General features: G+C 50.3%; 7 protein-coding genes across 7 annotated transcripts; 1 reads left to right on the top strand and 6 right to left on the bottom strand.

Moving 5' to 3' along the window:
- Nucleotides 1-409: 409 nt before the first annotated feature.
- hel10 (putative high expression lethality protein Hel10) lies at nucleotides 410-1,076 on the bottom strand (the record flags this gene model as incomplete). The annotated part of the gene is made up of 2 exons (XM_056667564.1): nucleotides 410-716; nucleotides 775-1,076. The coding sequence occupies 2 exons, from the start codon at nucleotides 1,074-1,076 to the stop codon at nucleotides 410-412; spliced, it is 609 nt and encodes a 202-aa protein (XP_056521160.1).
- Nucleotides 1,077-3,356: 2,280 nt separating this feature from the next.
- On the bottom strand, nucleotides 3,357-4,334 carry N7515_006819 (uncharacterized protein; the record flags this gene model as incomplete). Its single annotated transcript, XM_056667563.1, has 1 exon — nucleotides 3,357-4,334. The coding sequence occupies one exon, from the start codon at nucleotides 4,332-4,334 to the stop codon at nucleotides 3,357-3,359; it is 978 nt and encodes a 325-aa protein (XP_056521159.1).
- Nucleotides 4,335-5,842: 1,508 nt separating this feature from the next.
- Nucleotides 5,843-7,067, bottom strand: N7515_006818 (uncharacterized protein; the record flags this gene model as incomplete). Its single annotated transcript, XM_056667562.1, has 5 exons — nucleotides 5,843-5,873; nucleotides 5,937-6,565; nucleotides 6,618-6,754; nucleotides 6,810-6,821; nucleotides 6,959-7,067. The coding sequence occupies 5 exons, from the start codon at nucleotides 7,065-7,067 to the stop codon at nucleotides 5,843-5,845; spliced, it is 918 nt and encodes a 305-aa protein (XP_056521158.1).
- A 312-nt stretch (nucleotides 7,068-7,379) lies between these two features.
- N7515_006817 (translation initiation factor 2) lies at nucleotides 7,380-10,684 on the top strand (the record flags this gene model as incomplete). The annotated part of the gene is made up of 4 exons (XM_056667561.1): nucleotides 7,380-7,403; nucleotides 7,458-8,679; nucleotides 8,724-10,466; nucleotides 10,533-10,684. 4 exons carry the CDS (start codon nucleotides 7,380-7,382, stop codon nucleotides 10,682-10,684), a joined length of 3,141 nt encoding a protein of 1,046 aa, XP_056521157.1.
- A 496-nt stretch (nucleotides 10,685-11,180) lies between these two features.
- Nucleotides 11,181-13,340, bottom strand: N7515_006816 (uncharacterized protein; the record flags this gene model as incomplete). The annotated part of the gene is made up of 3 exons (XM_056667560.1): nucleotides 11,181-11,555; nucleotides 11,630-13,228; nucleotides 13,281-13,340. 3 exons carry the CDS (start codon nucleotides 13,338-13,340, stop codon nucleotides 11,181-11,183), a joined length of 2,034 nt encoding a protein of 677 aa, XP_056521156.1.
- A 1,154-nt stretch (nucleotides 13,341-14,494) lies between these two features.
- Nucleotides 14,495-15,401, bottom strand: N7515_006815 (EI24 domain-containing protein; the record flags this gene model as incomplete). Its single annotated transcript, XM_056667559.1, has 3 exons — nucleotides 14,495-14,669; nucleotides 14,727-15,304; nucleotides 15,351-15,401. The coding sequence occupies 3 exons, from the start codon at nucleotides 15,399-15,401 to the stop codon at nucleotides 14,495-14,497; spliced, it is 804 nt and encodes a 267-aa protein (XP_056521155.1).
- Nucleotides 15,402-15,795: 394 nt separating this feature from the next.
- N7515_006814 (haloacid dehalogenase, type II) lies at nucleotides 15,796-16,564 on the bottom strand (the record flags this gene model as incomplete). Its single annotated transcript, XM_056667558.1, has 2 exons — nucleotides 15,796-16,349; nucleotides 16,399-16,564. The coding sequence occupies 2 exons, from the start codon at nucleotides 16,562-16,564 to the stop codon at nucleotides 15,796-15,798; spliced, it is 720 nt and encodes a 239-aa protein (XP_056521154.1).
- Nucleotides 16,565-16,638: the final 74 nt, after the last annotated feature.

Below are 16,638 nucleotides of genomic sequence, written 5' to 3'. Positions count from 1 at the left end.
TTTTGTCGGGCTTGGCGTTTTATGCCTGAGGCCTACCGCTATTCCGCTTGGGGGATGTTTTGGCCTCGCCGGCTGCTACAATTGAACTTTTCATGATTCATCGTCCTTTACATTTTACTGTTTACTGTTCTTAGCAAAATTGTCTTCGAGGTTGTCATATTGCAATTCTGAATATTATGCTCAGATAACCCAAGGGTATCCCGATATCAATACAATTCTGTCATGGCACCAAGGCCCTTCCTCTAGGGCGAAGAAACCGCTTCCATGAAATAATGAGAAAAGCAATAGCGATCTGACGGGTCAAAAAACAAGCGCGCCAACCCGTTGTGGAAATGGAAACAGAAAAGGGAATTCATGAAGCACGTGTCATCAGGCAGGAAACAAAAGAGGGGATTCCACTAGACGTCCTCTATTTTTTGAAGAAACCACCGAGCGAGTCCATCATCGAGCCGCTGTTGCTGCCGCCGTGGGAAGGAGGGCCACCGTATTGACCGCCACCATACTGCGCAGGAGAGTTGCTGTTGCTCTTCCGGTGCTTCTTGACGGCGTCTTCGGCGATGCTACCGATGATGGCTCCACCAATTGTTCCGAGGAAGCCGTGGTTGGCCTTGTGGCCAGCGAAACCACCTGCGGCACCGCCGGCGAGGGCACCAGCAAGACCACGCTCGCCTTCTTGGGCCTCACCGGGGGCACCCTGCTGTTGCTGGTCGTAGCCACTGTTGTTCGTTAGTCTGTGATGCGCTAGGTTGAAGCTGACATGAAGGCAGAACATACCCTTGACGGTACTGGTCATGCTGACCGTACTGCTGCTGCTCGTGAGACTGCTGGCCACCGTAGTAGTCGGAGGCACCACCCTGCTGTTGGCCGTAACCCTGCTGGTGTTGCTGATATTGCTGGTGTTGCTGGCCTTGGCCACCGTAGTAGTCAGAGGATCCACCCTGCTGGGGATATCCCTGTTGGCCATAGCCTTGCTGGGGCTGACCGTAACCTTGCTGTTGGCCGTAACCTTGCTGACCACCGTAGCCTTGCTGTTGGCCATAGCCTTGGCCCTGGTTGTACTGATCGTAGCCGGACATGATGAAATTGATATTGGTCTTGATGAAAGGGTGAATGGAAGTGGAAAAGGAACAGTAGATGATGGGTGTGAGAAAAGTAAAGTGAGGGGAGGCAACCTTTTATAAGATGTGACTTCAAGTAACCACAGGGCTGACGCTAGTACCCCACACGCAAGCGAAACATTACGGAACGAGGAGGGGCGCAGCGTCCAAAGCGTCAGCCTTGTGAAGCCCGCATATTACTGTCTTTTACGATAATACTGAATTCGAACACCGTTTAAACAATCCAATTGGTCTGCTCGAGTATTTCACAGGCACCGCCACACTATTGGACGCATCATTCAGCTGTATTCAACATGTGGCTATGCGGCATAGCCTATGCCAGGCTGAGCCCCTCCGATCGACACCAAACAGATACAGATAGATTACACGGATCGCTCGGCTTCCACGGTTCTTCCAGAATGTTTGGAAAAAAATCTAGGAAATCGGTTGGGACTCGCGGCCTGAAGCGATGCCGAGCCTTTTGTACGGAGTACTGTATTTTCGCTAGACGCACAGCGTCTCTCGGCATTCTGGATGGGTCATTTTATTTGGCTGCCTAGCACGCTAAGCCCCTAATATTAATATCATCATTCGGTCTACGCATGATTCATAGTTGTATAATCATTTATTCCGAGAGTTCTTGCAGTAATCCATACTCGAATACATCGTAACTGTATCATTAGTGGCAACTTGATCACCCGATCTACTCCGTACACAGTAAGAGTGACTCTTCTGACAACCTACAAAATGACGTCACGGGCACATGGACACTTGTCTATGTACAACACTCTGGCTGTGTACTGTGTAATGTACACAGTAGAGTAGTTAACTAAGAATTATACTGTGCTAACTTTAGAATTAGGCACTTGAGGGTTCCATGGATCCATCAATAACACATTAATGTATTGGGGTATTAGATCCATCTAAAGGCTGCATAGCATCACCTGTACACAGTAGAAGTCCAGTTATCCTCCACACTTCAGCGTATATGAGGACTGGGTTCGGGTCGTTTGACAAGCCAGATGTTGGAATCACAATGATGGCATGTACTCGTGACCTTCACATGATGCGAAAGGAGAGGAAGGCTGTTGTAAAATGCGGATCATCTGAGGTAGGTATGATTTTGACTCTGGGGTTGCAGCCCTACGCCGCGGGACACCTGATACCTATTTATGCCCGGGCGAGCCTGTCGTATCCCGACATTCAACCGTTCTCCTACCATCTATTATACAACTCAGACTGATGTGTAGGAGCATACGGTCTAACTCTACACAGTATGATTCCGATACAATAAACTGGTCATTCGCATCTGGAGAGTGGAAATCATCATGCGATCACGCTCAGGCAATGTTTCCACTTATATGTGATTTGCCGGCTTAGGTAGGTATTGATCATGCCCGGTAGGCCCACGATTTCGATTTAGTTGTAGAACTACATGATATATCCATTCTTACCGACATATATTGCATACACATCGGGCAAATGAATTTCTCTCTCTCTCTCACTCACTATGTCGAGACGGTATTGTAGAATGCGAGACTCGGCGAGTTGAATAGTAGCATAGCCGCAGAATAGTAAAACCAATAAATGTAGCCCCCCGGCCCCCACTATCAATTTGCCTCTCAGCTGGAGGCGAAATAACCAGGATCGACCGCCAATTGATGACGCCAGCCTTTTGAGACTTTGAGTTTTGTTGAGGGGACAACGGTCAAGAGTCCTTGTGAACAACTGCATTTGGATGGGGCTAGCGTGGTGCATTTTATTGAGGTGAGCTTCTGACTTAGCTGCTCCTTGCGCTTCGCACCGGTGAGCAAAGTCTTGAGCTTATGTAATAATCAGGTCGTGCTCAGTGAGCTAGTCAGAGCGCTCAGGTCAAGCTCAGTGAGTAAGATCAGGCTACTCAGTGAGTGTCAAGTCTGGATGGAAGAAGATGATACCTTTCCTATACTATCTAGCTATCGATAAGTCCCTCTGCGGGGCACTAGGTCAGGTGATGACATGTCACCTGACAATCCCCCGATAAAAGAAAAATGACCGCGCCCACGCGGTCGGGGGAGCGAACAGCAAGGGGAGCAAAACAACAAGAAGGGAAAACTAGGTAAAAATATGTAAAACCGGCCTCATCCTTGCGCCTCTTCAGTCGAGCTCCGATTCGTTGGTGAAAGTAATTCGTAACGCTCGCGCACCTTGTCCAAGGCGCGCCTGACCGGATCCTCTGCAGAACGACGCTGCTGCTTTCCATACACTGTTTCATGATTCTCAAGATGGTAGAGATTCGCGAGTACGCTTGCTAGGGGACAACGATCCCAAGCGAATGCGAAACCTTCTAGCAGTTTCAAAGAACCTATCGCGATGTCTAACCACATTGTCATTTTTCATTATCGCCTCGGCAAGTGGCATTGTGGCGAGAAAACGTTGCGCTCCATCCTTGAGTTTAACTAAACCATCTATTTTATCACGGATCTCGTCAATGCTTAGTGACGACGACTCGACAAGTGCGATGGCAAGATACTCCCAGGGTTTGGTGTAGGAAAATCCTTGTGAAGCCATAGGTCTGTCAAACAGCTTTGTGTCCATGATATATCCTCGGACCTCGTGAAATTTCTCTAGCTTCGATTTTGCACCTTTCGAGTCACCATCCTTTGCCACATTCAAGGCTAGATTATTACGCCAAGCCTCTGTGTCGAACGTCAGGCCGTCAGGGAACTGTATGTCTAGGAATGAGACATATTGCGAGGCTAATGTCATGGCTGATAGGCGGTAGTCAAGAGTGTCATTTAGATAGACGAGCACTTCCTCAGGATACTTCTTTCCCTGAAGCAATCGTTTGAGCTTCCAATGAGCTTGATTAGTCGCAACGTTATCTGGACCTGGGAAGGAGTCCATGTATGCTCTGGCCTTGGCTTTCACAATGTTGTGATAACCTCGACTGATACTGCCGGTAAATCCCGAGGCAGCTGTTGGGTCACAGCTTTCGCCCAATGGCTGTATAGACTTCACTTCGCGCAACTCTTCCCACTTCTTTTTATAATCAAGGAGCGGAAAGCCGGAGCCTGTCCTCCCTTCAAAATGCCATTTGTCATCTTGGGCAGAAAACGAAATCCTGTGTGTATCGTAGAAAGGGTCATGTTCTTTGTACGCTTCGTAGACTGCGCTGCACAGGTTTATATAGGTTGGTGATGAGTTTAACTCTTCGTCTTCACCAAGGATCGCATCAGAAGAATCATGGCTGCTCATTTTTGACATGTTTACCAAGGCATTGAGGACGGCAGTGACATAAATCGAAATGACCTGCTCGATAAGGTCCACAACAGTATGGCCCACTTCCTAGCCATCAGGCTTGATCATACACCGTGTTTCCCCGATCATGGTTTTGAAGGTCAAAGTCCAGAGCGTCATGTACCCAATATCTGGCCCAGTGACTGGTGCAACGGAGATAGTATCGAACCTCAAGGGAAAGAGCAATCCGCCATTCGCTTTACCTGAGGATAGGGAACGTCGAAAGTAGATGAAGATGAATCAGCCTGGAAACCGGGAAGACGTCTTGGTCAATGGTAGGTGAAAGTCGTCCACGGAGATGGGGTTTAAGTAGTTTGAGTGAACCACAGGGGCGACAGTTGGCAGCCTGAGGAGTCTCTATGGCTTGTACCCGGGCTCTTACCTTTCCTGGAAACTTATCCGTTTATCTTCTATATCGTGCTATTAGCCAGTGTTATCATGTTTTGGTGGAAAGTTCTGACTTGCTTACTTTGTTGGAAAGTATGTGATGTTTGATGGGAAAAGCAGTTTCGGGGAAGATGATAGCCCTGCCGGGTCTGTGACCTTTGTTCACCAGAACGAAGCGTCAACGGACGCCCTGGATTAGCCCCGGCGTTGGTCGCGGCATTGGCCGCGGCATTGGCCTCGGTGTTGAGATCGGCTCCCATCAAAAAGACCACCAAAAAATCTGCCAAAATCTGCCAGATGTCCGCTCCATGCACTTTGATGTGCACAGGAAGTTCCCAATCTATGGAACAACATGTTGCATGGAGCAACTGGATGGGCCGCGGTAACCCAGCGATTCGGAGGATGAGTCAGTAGAGGAGGGCAAGAGAACTACTCGATGTCGTATCTGTCAGTATATCATCGATAACAGGATAGCAGGCCTGCTTACTCTTTCAGAGCTCCATTCCCACCTGCAGGTTGGGTTGACCCTTTCATGCCGAAGACGTGGGACATCTCCGTCTGAATGACCTCGGTGAAGTAGTTGTCAGGAAGATGTAGTGGACAGAAGGTTGGTGTTGCAGATATAGTCAACTTGGAAGAAAGTCATATGACCAAGGCATCTTAGACATTGGAAGGATGAAAGCATCCGGAGCACCTGGATCTCAGAATCAGCTGAGCTGTTTGTCAGTTTCTCTGCTCGGGCCCTTACTTTCTTTCACTTTGGGCTCAGAACTGAACTTGAAGTGAGAGTGCTCACATGTTTGTGGTACACGTAAACAATCAGCAGGAATCTTTTGGGACTTCTCGTTGGCAATGCAGCAATCTTTGGATTTGAAACTCCTGTATGTATCTAATCTCACATTGCTCGTCACATATGGACACAAATCTCTATTAGCTTCGAAATGCCATTCACTTTCAGAGTGGGCCTCCATCCAACGTCTGGATATTGAGTGAGCCCTGGATATCAAAGAATAAAGCGAAACCGAACAAAACCCAAACGCGTCAAATCTCATCATAGTCAAAGCACCTTCATCGGCATCTCAACCGAGGGCTTGCATGGCCAATTCGACACTAAAGAGATATTAGCAGCAATCCAAAAGGTGCAATTTCAGGAAATGTGGAGGAAACACATACGTCAGGAATGTGCCGGCAGACACAGGCATAGCTCTCAGCAGAGTCGGGCCAATACCCTTCCAGAAACCACCGAGACCCTCGAGAGCATATGTCTTCTTGAAGCAATCACGCATAGTGCTGAACTTCTGTTGCGCGCCGAATCCATCGGTCTGCATCTTACTCTTGATGACATCGAAGGGGTAGCTGGAAAGCCAAAGAACCTCACCAGCCAGACCACCGTACATGGCAATCTTGCCCTTAGAAATGTCCTCACGCTTGATACTGTTACGCTTGGCATCTTGGTTCATCATGAACTCAAAGGCTGCGAACCAAGCACCGTATGCCTGGGCCTCACGGATAACGGTGACAGCCTGGCCGCGGTAAAGACCGCGGAGGGCACCGCCCTGCGCGGCCAGTTTGCTCACGCAGTCGAGAGGACCCGAGTACAGACGGCCGGCACCGTGCGGCTGTGCCTGCAGACGGATACGGACGTGCTCAATCGGACCTGACAGCACGGAGTTGGTGACACCGGCGAATGAACCGGCCAAGTAGTACTGGCTGTAAGAAAGAGCTGGGTTGGCATATTTCTTTTTGTTCAGCTCTTCCAGACGACGGCGCGCTTCATGGTAGGCACCGAATTGGACAGACACCTGTATTGGTGGGTTAGAGGGGTGTCCATGGATCTCGGCTGGGGTAACTCACGCAAGCACCGATACCGATAAGCGGGGTCAGTGTGCCCTTGTAGAAGGCCGAGGGACCTTCTTTCTTGAAAATCTGGGTTGCGCACTCCAGCGCACTCTTGTACTGAGTGGTGGTCTGCAAGCGCACCTTGACAATATCTACAGGCCGTTAATCAATGCCTCTTAGGCTTGTGGGTGGAGGGGCATCAAATACCAAAGGGTTGGCCTAGTCATTCGTTAGCAATTGATCTTATTCTACATGTATGATCGAAGAAGAGATCATGGCTCATGGTAAGGATATCATCCCATGCTCTTCATGGAATTTTACTCCATCAGTTCGTCGGAGTTAGGGTGCACACATACCGAGCAGAACTTGAGCAATTCCACCAGCTGCGCCCGCAGTCAAATCCTTGACGGTGCGGAGGGCACCATCGCCACCCTGGTCCATCTTGTCAATCACCTCAGTCTCCATTTTTTCAAGAATTCAACTGCAAAAGAGTCCAGTATACAAGACAAAATCACAATCCGGAGACTCCAGACTTTATATTGAGCCCGCTTATCTCTATGTCGCCATCTGCCCGCTGATTCGACGCAGGGGCCGAGCCACGTGACTTTACCGGCGGACAATGTGCGTGAGTTGGTCGTTCTCCTGTGCTAACCGAGTATGGCTAGCGCCAACTTAAACCATGACATAAGCGGTTCCGGCCGATATTCTGGAACTGCTGGACAAGGGAAAAAAGTGTTGACGGATTGACAGATCCAGATGAGGAAAGATTAACTCGCAATGCATCGCCGGCCAGTCTGCAGGGTAAGCACGGAGTCGCTTCTAGGTGTTGAGAAGAGTATCTAAACAGAATCATAGCTATCACGTCGGGCTGAGTGGTCAAATTCAGCCTGCCGAACACCTTCATTAACGGCATACACAATTCGACGGACTTTACAGTCATCTGCGACGCGTTGCGATTCAGCAGATCCACCGGACGGAAACAACGATGGCACCGCCGCACCTTCAGAAACACCGAAGCCCAAGTTCGGTAGCCGATGGGCCCCTAAGCAAACTACAAAACCTGCTGGCCTGAGTGCCGCAGAACTAGCGATTCGCCAAAACCTCATCACGAAGAGCCAACCTCCGCCCCCACCTCCACCACAACAGCAACGCAGCTGGGAACAGCCAAGGCACCAACGGAACTTAGGGTACTCAGATCGGCACACGAGGCCATTCGCGAGGCGCGATGCGGGCTCCCGGGACCGCTCAGGTGGCCACATGAAGTGGTCGGCAGATACACCTCGGAAACACGCGCGGGACCAACCTTTTGAAGAAGAAAACCCTTTCACCAAAAAGGAGAGCGATGCGGGCTCTTCGGACACCCGAGGAAGCGATATGAACTGGTCGAGAGAAACATATCGGAGGCAGCCACGGAACCAAGAGAGGAGCCCTTTTAATGAAGAAAGGAACCCTTTTGCTGAGGGGAGGGACTATGCTGGCTCTCGGGATGAGCAAATCGCCAACTTCAGGCGGGCAAGACAAGCCCCGCGGTATCAGGAGAGGAACCCGTTCTATGAAGAGAAGAACCCATTCGCATCCGAAAGCACACAGAATAACCTCGAGGGCCCATCTCAGAGCAGAAGAAGGAATGCGCCGTATGGAAAGACTTATGAAGACTGGACTTGCCCAAATTGCTCCAGGGCTGTTTTTGCCTATAGACGCGCGTGTCCATTCTGCCAAACCCCTCGACAGACCGATGCTCCGCAAAAACCACGAATAACTAGAGATTATGCCGAGAACCCCCGTTCGTCGCAGCCCCGTCAGTCTCGGCCCGCTTCTGAGGATAGTCAAAAATTCCAGCAGTTGGGAGATTCATTATTAAATGAGATGGAAGGCGACGGCCAGGACGCAGCAAGAACCACAGAGCGCGATATTAAGGAGGGTAAGCCTCAAACGGATCAGGAGAAGGAAGACTTCAAGAAGAACCAGTGGACCTGGGATATGTCTGCCTTAGAGCAATTAAAGGAATTAGAGGCTCAAGAGCAGCAGCCACAAAAGCCTGTGAAGCGACGCGAAGTGCGCGAAGTGCGCAAAGGACGTCAGGATTCTGACGAAGCCGACTTTGACTCGGAAAATCGCGAGCGCCTTCGCATAGAGCGGAGACGCCTGCAAAAGAAAAGAACGAACAGAGAGCCGCGAAGAAGGCTGCAGCCGAGGCAGCACCTGCGCCTCTTTACCTCCCCGAATTCATCAGCGTCAGCAATCTGGCTGATGTCATTGGTGTGCGGCCGGCGCAGTTTGTGCAGCGAATGGAAGAAATGGGATTCGATGAGATCACGTACCGGGATATCCTCGATGCAGAAACCGCCGGACTGGTAGCCGCTGAATTCAACTTTGAGGCCATCTTCGACAGTGGCCGGGAAGACTTACAGGCCGCACCTCCGCCAGAGGACACATCGAATCTGCCAACTCGGCCGCCCGTGGTCACGATCATGGGTCATGTCGATCACGGCAAAACCACCATTTTGGATTGGCTGCGAAACTCATCTGTGGCAGCGTCTGAGCATGGCGGTATCACACAGCATATCGGTGCCTTCTCTGTGACGATGCCTTCTGGAAAGGCTATCACTTTCCTTGATACCCCTGGTCATTCTGCATTCTTGGAAATGCGCCGCCGAGGTGCCGACGTGACAGATATCGTGGTCCTTGTGGTTGCTGCAGACGACAGTGTCAAGCCGCAAACCATTGAGGCCATCAAGCACGCTACGCAAGCCAGAGTTCCCGTCATTGTTGCCATCAGCAAGATTGACAAGGAGGACGGCAACCCTGATCGAGTCAAGACTGACCTTTCTGTTCATGGTATTCACGTGGAAGACTTCGGAGGTGACGTTCAAGCCATCGGTGTCAGTGGTAAAACTGGGCAAGGAATGGTCGAATTGGAAGAAGCCATCGTGGCGCTTTCAGAAATGCTCGACCACCGCGCAGATACAACCTGCAACGTCGAAGGATGGATCATTGAGGCCTCCACAAAGAGCTATGGCCGTGTAGCATCCGCTTTGATCCGACGTGGAACTCTCCGGCCAGGTGATGTGATCGTTGCCGGTACCGCGTGGGCTCGCGTTCGCACCCTCCGCAACCAAGCCGGTGTGACCATCAGCGAAGCGACACCTGGAATGCCCGTCGAGATCGATGGCTGGAGGGAGCAGCCAGGTGCCGGCACCGAGCTCCTGCAAGCCCCAACCGAGCAAAAGGCCAAGGATGTTGTGGACTACCGCTTAGAGAAGTCCGATACTCAGAAGATGGGTGTCGATATGGCTGCCATCAACGAGGCTCGTCGTGAACTTCTCGAAAAGCGCAGGCGCAAGGAGCAGGATGAAGAGGAAGCAGCGAAAGAGGTCGAATCCACCGGTCCCAAGCCGGTCAACTTCATTCTGAAGGCCGATGTGGACGGCTCGGCGGAGGCAGTCTTGAACTCCGTTGCGGCTGTCGGCAACAATGAAGTCTTTGCCAATATTATCCGCTCCGGCGTTGGCCCTGTCAGCGAATTCGACATCGAACACGCTGGTAGTGCCAAGGGCAAGATCATCTCCTTCAATCAACCCATTGACCCCAATATCATGCGCATGGCTGAGACCGAGGGTGTTGAGATCATGGATCATAATATCATCTATAAGCTCATCGATGATGTCAAGGCTATTCTGAGCGAACAACTACCTCCATCCGTCACCACACGTGTGACCGGAGAAGCTGAGATCCAGCAGGTATTCGAGATCACCGTTAAGGGCCGCGAAAAGACCTCCATTGCAGGAAGTCGCGTGCGCAACGGTATGATCAACAAAACCCGTAAGGTCAGGGTGCTTCGTGGGGATGAAGTCGTCTACGATGGTAAGCACATCACCAAGGAATATGATACCGACCACACTCGGACTACAGCTAACTTTCCCATAATAGGCACGATGGTTTCGCTCAAGAACGTGAAGAAAGACGTCACTGAAATGCGCAAAGACACAGAATGTGGTATCAGTTTCGAGAATTGGACGGCTTTCGAAGTCGGCGACCACATTCAGTGCTATGAAGAAATCTTTGAGAAGCGATATCTGTGAGATACTCGCTCCTTTCTCTCTCAACTTCTGTGTGGTCGTCATGACCCGCTTGTATTATCTGTCTGGGTTATCTGGCACTCTCCATTCCCCCCTCATGATCTCCTGATTCAGATTCTTTGTATTATATTTTCCCCTATCTCTCTGCATGGTTGGTTGCATTCAGTTGTCGGGCGTTGTTGCACCCCTAATGCAATCGATGCTAGGGAGGATGCTGCTGAAGCAGCGTTGTAAATTCTCAAATACTACGATAGATACATTCCCACGTTTCTTTCATTTACTCTTTTATCTCTACATGTAGAATAGAATCACGGTACCTAGTTCAAAATCAGCTGGCAAGGCCTTGAATGGTAATTATTTGGTCGTTCTGTAGATACACAGCATATCAACGAAAGAATAGCATGATCCCCATTTTGATCCAGTACACCAAAACCCCTGCCTTCCCATCCCAAAACAATGTATCCAACGCCGAGTCGAAGAAGCGAAAAAGAAAGAAACGCTACAACTGATGGAAAATCCCACCAGCCTCAGCAAACTTCTGCTGATACTCCTTCAAACTAGCCCATTGGCTTAGTTCTTCTTGATCCCGATCATAATCACTCAAATAGCTCATCGCGCGGCCGTTCGTCTGCGGGCTCACGCCTTCAACGTTACTGGGTGGATCAATTATTGGGGGATGGCATTCCAACCGGACAAGAGTCTCAATGAATGCATGGAGGTAGGATTCCGCCTCTGCGGCTGTGAGGACGTGAATACCCGGTGGTGCTGCAGTTGGTAATTGTGGCTCTGTCAGGTCTAGGCTTTCGGTGGTTTGTTGTTTGGGGCGGTTGGAGAGACCGAGGAGGGTGGATGCTACTTGGCGGATTTTCATAGTCTAGAAGTAGGTTAGATGAGGCCTGATGCATGATTAAGAGGGAGATAGATATTCTCCGGGTAAGGGTTGCTTACAATACTTGCACCGTTGGGCTCCATGTTCACTTCGTTTACTGTCCGTAGAAGGACGAAGAGATCTTTGATGACAAGCTTGCGCTCTTCGGCCATGATTTGGCCGATATAGTCTGCTTCTGCATGGGGATGCGCTTGGCTCTCGGCCTCAAAGGGAGTAGAGCCAGTCGGAGCCGTAGTCGGAAACGCATCGGATCTGCCTTCCATCCTGACGTGGGGTGTGGTGCTGCCCAGACCAGTCGAAGCCGACGACTTTCCATACTTTGAGAATGCCTCGGACAGGCTCCAATACTTCTCGACCAGATATGACCTGGTACACAGCTGACTGGCGTAGATGTTGGCTTTCTGGATCTCATATTGGATAGCACGTCGTTCTTGGTGGATGTGATCATCGGAGTAGCTGAATGCTGCGCTATCTCCAAAGCCGGACGTACCAGCCGCGAACTTGTGTTGCGGATGGTGGAGAGACAGCTCGGAAGGAACATCAAGGAGCGCAGATTTCGCTTTCTTGAGACAACCCCAAATGCTATTGCGTTGGTGTTCCCAGTCGAAGATGTGGCCGCTGCCAAAGGCGATTTCCCAGGACAGCAAGGCGTTATATGAACTATAGACGCGCACATTTGCATTGAATCCGACTAGTTGCGAAACACGGTCTGGTGGCTGTGGCTCGCAATGTGTAGGAAAGAGAAATTCATCGTCGATTTCCAGTGGAAGCGGTGGATAACGGTCACTTGGTGTTTCTGGAGGAACATGGATTTTGAGATCCGAGGAACCCATCTGATGTAATGTCTGGTAGCCCACAAAAGTGACATAGAAAAGACGCCGACCGAGCTCTTGCGTGATAAGATCAACGTGTGGGCTTTCTGTGAAACTATGTGCCGATGGTAATGGATGAGGCCCCCCTAGTGTCGAGATCGAAAGATTGGTGGCAGGGCGACAGAGGTCATATACCTGGAGCATGGAACGGCATTCGGACAAGTAAATTCGGCATCGACGCATGTTGTAGATATATCCCGCACAAACTGCGAGAAAATAACTGATTGCTGCGTCGTAGACTGTAGCATTGCGATCAAGATACCCGATGCCGCGGGCCTGAATAGCAATGTCAAGGCAGCGTTTTACCAGAGCTATAGAGTGCGGAAAGGCAGCACGTTCGGCTTCGGTGTTGAGGCGAAGCTTAGGCCTTCGAGGGAAAGAGGCCACGAGAAGTCCGATCATTGATGCCAAAAGCGCCAAAAATGTGTGATTAGTTGCATCTTCTCGGCGCTCAAAGGCTGCTCGGAAAGTTGGCTCATGTGGGACTGGCACCAATGGATGAATGTAAGTAAAAAAATCATCGAGTAGTAGCTGCACTGTGTGCAAGGAACATATTGATTCCGCCGAAAGAGGAAGTGGCGCAGATTGGTTGATGAGCGGCGTCGCGTGCGGAGTCGTCGGATAATCCGTTGGGCTCAGCGAAGCTGCATCATCGGGCTCTCGCTTTTGTTTCTTGATCGCCTCTGCATGGCGGTTGGGAGGACCACGGCGTCTGCTTGGTCTTTCATAGGTGCAGGGAATATCCAAGCTAGCGCATGACCGACATGGAGGCCCACCGGCATCACACTTGCATGCAACTCAGCAATTTTCCCTGAATAGCGAGAAAAATAGACCATACCTTCACTTTTCGAATACTGCAGGCATCGCAGGCCTTGCGAAGCCTTGTTTTTAGGTCCATCGATGAGCAATTGCGCACCTAGGTTGACCACGCCTCGGCTTGACAGGTCATGTTGACTCCGAGAGACAGTCGGAACATGTACCAGGCTGATAGGCCGTGATACCGAATACCAGAGCGCAAAAGTCGGAACAAGTTTAAAACTGCAGCTCTAATCGACTGGAGGGCCGGAAAAGTCCGATCTCTCAATGCCGGGGGTTCGCACTTCCCGATTGTTAAGCGGGCCGGTCGAACCTGGAAAAATGTGGGGAGTCTAACTTTGGGCTGCTGGGCAGCTTATGAAAGGATTTAAATTGTTCTGCACTTAATGGATGAATATAAAAGGTTGCAATGTTATTGGAGAAATCGCAAAACGATCGCATAAAGGAGCTCGTCTCGGCCAGCCGCAGTCACGTGTCATATACACATAATCGAACCCACAAATTCCAGGGGGTTTGGGCCAGTGAGAAGGAGGAACTGGAACGGACGACAAGAGGTGGTCGAGGTCAACAAGAAAAACCTAACGACGAGAAGCCCAGCCCCAGCAAGCGAGCTGAGGGTCAAGATTGAATGCAAGGCGTTCATGAGAGTCATTTGAAAAGCAGTCGAAAAATCCACTCCATGGGCAATTCCTTCCCAATGGGCCAATCGTGCCTTTACTCCGGAATGTCAAGACGCAGTGAAAGATGTTCGACGCCTGCGGAGACGACACGAGAGAACAGGAGACCCTCACGATAAAGAAATGTACAAAGCAGCAAGGAACAGCAAGACGAGGCTTATCAAAAAGACTCTCCGCCTCAACCACCGACGCAAGGTACAAGAGATCATGGAAGAAGGACCGGCGGGCTGTAGAAAATGGGCAAATGGGCGCGCAATCGACAGGAAGCATACGACCGGGGGATAACACCATCGATAAACAACAATGGTATCCTCTTGTGCTGTGATCTCTGGGAAGTGGATAGGTTCTGGGTATTGACTTCATCATCATCATAGGTAGAGGGATAAATAGAAGGAATTACACTTGAATTGGAAGTTCATTGAATCATGATTAGCTTTACTCCAGTGGCACAGACTAAGGGTATCAGGCAACACAGATGTAAAGATGTAAAGATGTAGAAAATGACATTTGCGCCTTGCAGAAATTGGTCAAAGAGATGACCGATGGTATCGTTCAAAGATCATGGCATAATTTCATCACGGTACTGCTCACCTAACAGACTGGACTCATGATTGGCAGCTCGTCGCTTACGTTCGAGGTCTGTCACCCAAAGCGCCGAGCCGGCAGCCGTGGTCATCAAGAACAGCATGGAGAAAGGAGGGACCAATTGGAGTAACAGAGCCACCGTTCCAAAGCTGAGAGACATTAGCGCTGAAACGCTAAAACCAAAGAGATAATGTGACAAGACTTACGTAGTGTATTGCAATTGGCGCCGACTGATACTTTCCTTTCTCTGCTTCTTGGTCATGTCAAGTAAGTGGAAGTAACGCCAATGATGGAACGGACCGGCACGATATCCAGTCAGAATCAAGAACATTGGAGTGCCAGCCACAGGAATGAAGATGAGCGGAAGTAGAATAATAAATTCGGCGATCTGTCGGAACGAGAGGGGGGAATAGACGGCACTAGTGGTCGGCGTGCCGAGACGCTTAGCTGGATCGCCCGGCTCGGGATAGATAACTCGAGAGGTGGTAACGAGCTCCTCCTGGCCCTCGTTGACCAACACCGCATCAAAAATATCCACCAGTGTCTCGTCAACAAAGAAGGCTTCGAATAGTGCGGCGACAATCGCTGCACCTTCACCGAGCACCAGAAATGCGCCACTGACCCATGCTGAGCTACCCTGGAAGATAGCAAGAAAGGCCACCTGCGGCAGGTAGGCGAAGAAGAAGAGAATGAAGTATATGAAAGTTGAAAGGAGGACAATGGGGAGAAGGCGGGCCTTAAAGAGAGGCCATAGGAACCGATTCGATGCAAAGTATAAGATACCCTAATGAAGTCAGGTCTGAAATGTGACACAGGTCAGAATAACATACCCGGAGAGGATACAGCCAAGCTGCTCGGCTGGGGTCCCAAGGTCGCGACATAATTTGCAGTATTCACAGGTTCAAAAGGATCCCTGCGTACGATGGACAACCTTGTACGAACGCAGGCAGCAGCTTATCGATAATTATCTCCACGTGATGAGCGAGCTATCGGGATGACTAAGCGTCTACTATTTGTTCGAGAAATTTTTCGCCGAGCGCCCTTTTTCCTTTTCTTCTTCACATAAAACTATCTCCTTCCTATTCACTCTGAACTTTCGTTTCAATCACTGTTCTGGAGGGGAAATGGAAGGAAAGACCAATTCTGCTGGCTTACCCCAGACTCTTCTACTCAAGCGTGGAGCGTTTGGAATATAATCAGCTGTACATTCCTTTTCAAGCCTCATCTGGGGATTGAAGCCTGTTTGGGCATTCATAGAAGACTTAAGGCCTTAAATTAAGACTGATGAGCTTGGATCTTGTCCACAATGTACTCCAGACTCTGTACAATGGCAGTTGGCTGTAGACCCGGAGCTGCAGCATCCTTCCAGCCTGCCCCAGCACGATCAACCCAAATAGCCTGCATGCCTGCATGGCGCGCCCCGACGATGTCGAACGGGTTGCTGCTGACTAGCCAAAGCTTGCCCATCTGTGATGGGTCCTTGCGTGTCTGCCTTGCGAGGTGCTCGTAGCTCGCCTTTGACGGCTTGTATTGCCGGATCTCGTCCACAGTGACTATGTCTTGGAAGACACCCGCCTGCAGCGAAAGATCCTTGGACCGCAACACCGAGTTGGATATCATAGTTCTGGTCCCGTTGGAGAATACCATCGCTTGGATGCTTGGGTCTGCGGCTATGTGAGCCAACCCTGGTTTCACATCGGGGAATGTAGAGAGACCGTCATAAGCTTGCATCAAGTGTTTGATATCGGCATCGCTTAGCTGCTCGCCGTTGTCGGCTAGGGCGTGCACTAGGGAGTTACGTGTGATGGTTGAGAAGTCTTCATAGCGGCCTGTTGACCGTCAGGTTGATTTCAAGAACATTGCGCCATGGTTGCTTACCCATGCTATTCAACCGCCATGTGTACTCCAGCTGATACCGCCTCCAGAGTGCGGAGATCGACTGAGCCTTAGCATGGTCATAATGTTCCTCTAGTTGCTTGGAGATCGACTCAGTAGAAAGCAAGGTCCCATATAGATCAAAAGCAACAACTATTTTGTCAGCCATGATGTTTATGCAGTGATTGAAGTGAGAAGGGGTTGCTGATGATGTCAATTCCCCGCGGGGCAGAATAGACCGCC

The sequence above is a fragment of the Penicillium bovifimosum genome (assembly GCF_028826915.1).
Source record: "Penicillium bovifimosum strain IBT 22155 chromosome Unknown utg000005l_segment0_segment0, whole genome shotgun sequence".
Classification (NCBI taxonomy): Eukaryota; Fungi; Ascomycota; class Eurotiomycetes; order Eurotiales; family Aspergillaceae; genus Penicillium; species Penicillium bovifimosum.
Note: the sequence above shows the minus strand (reverse complement) of the source record. Positions and strands in the feature narration are given on the sequence as shown.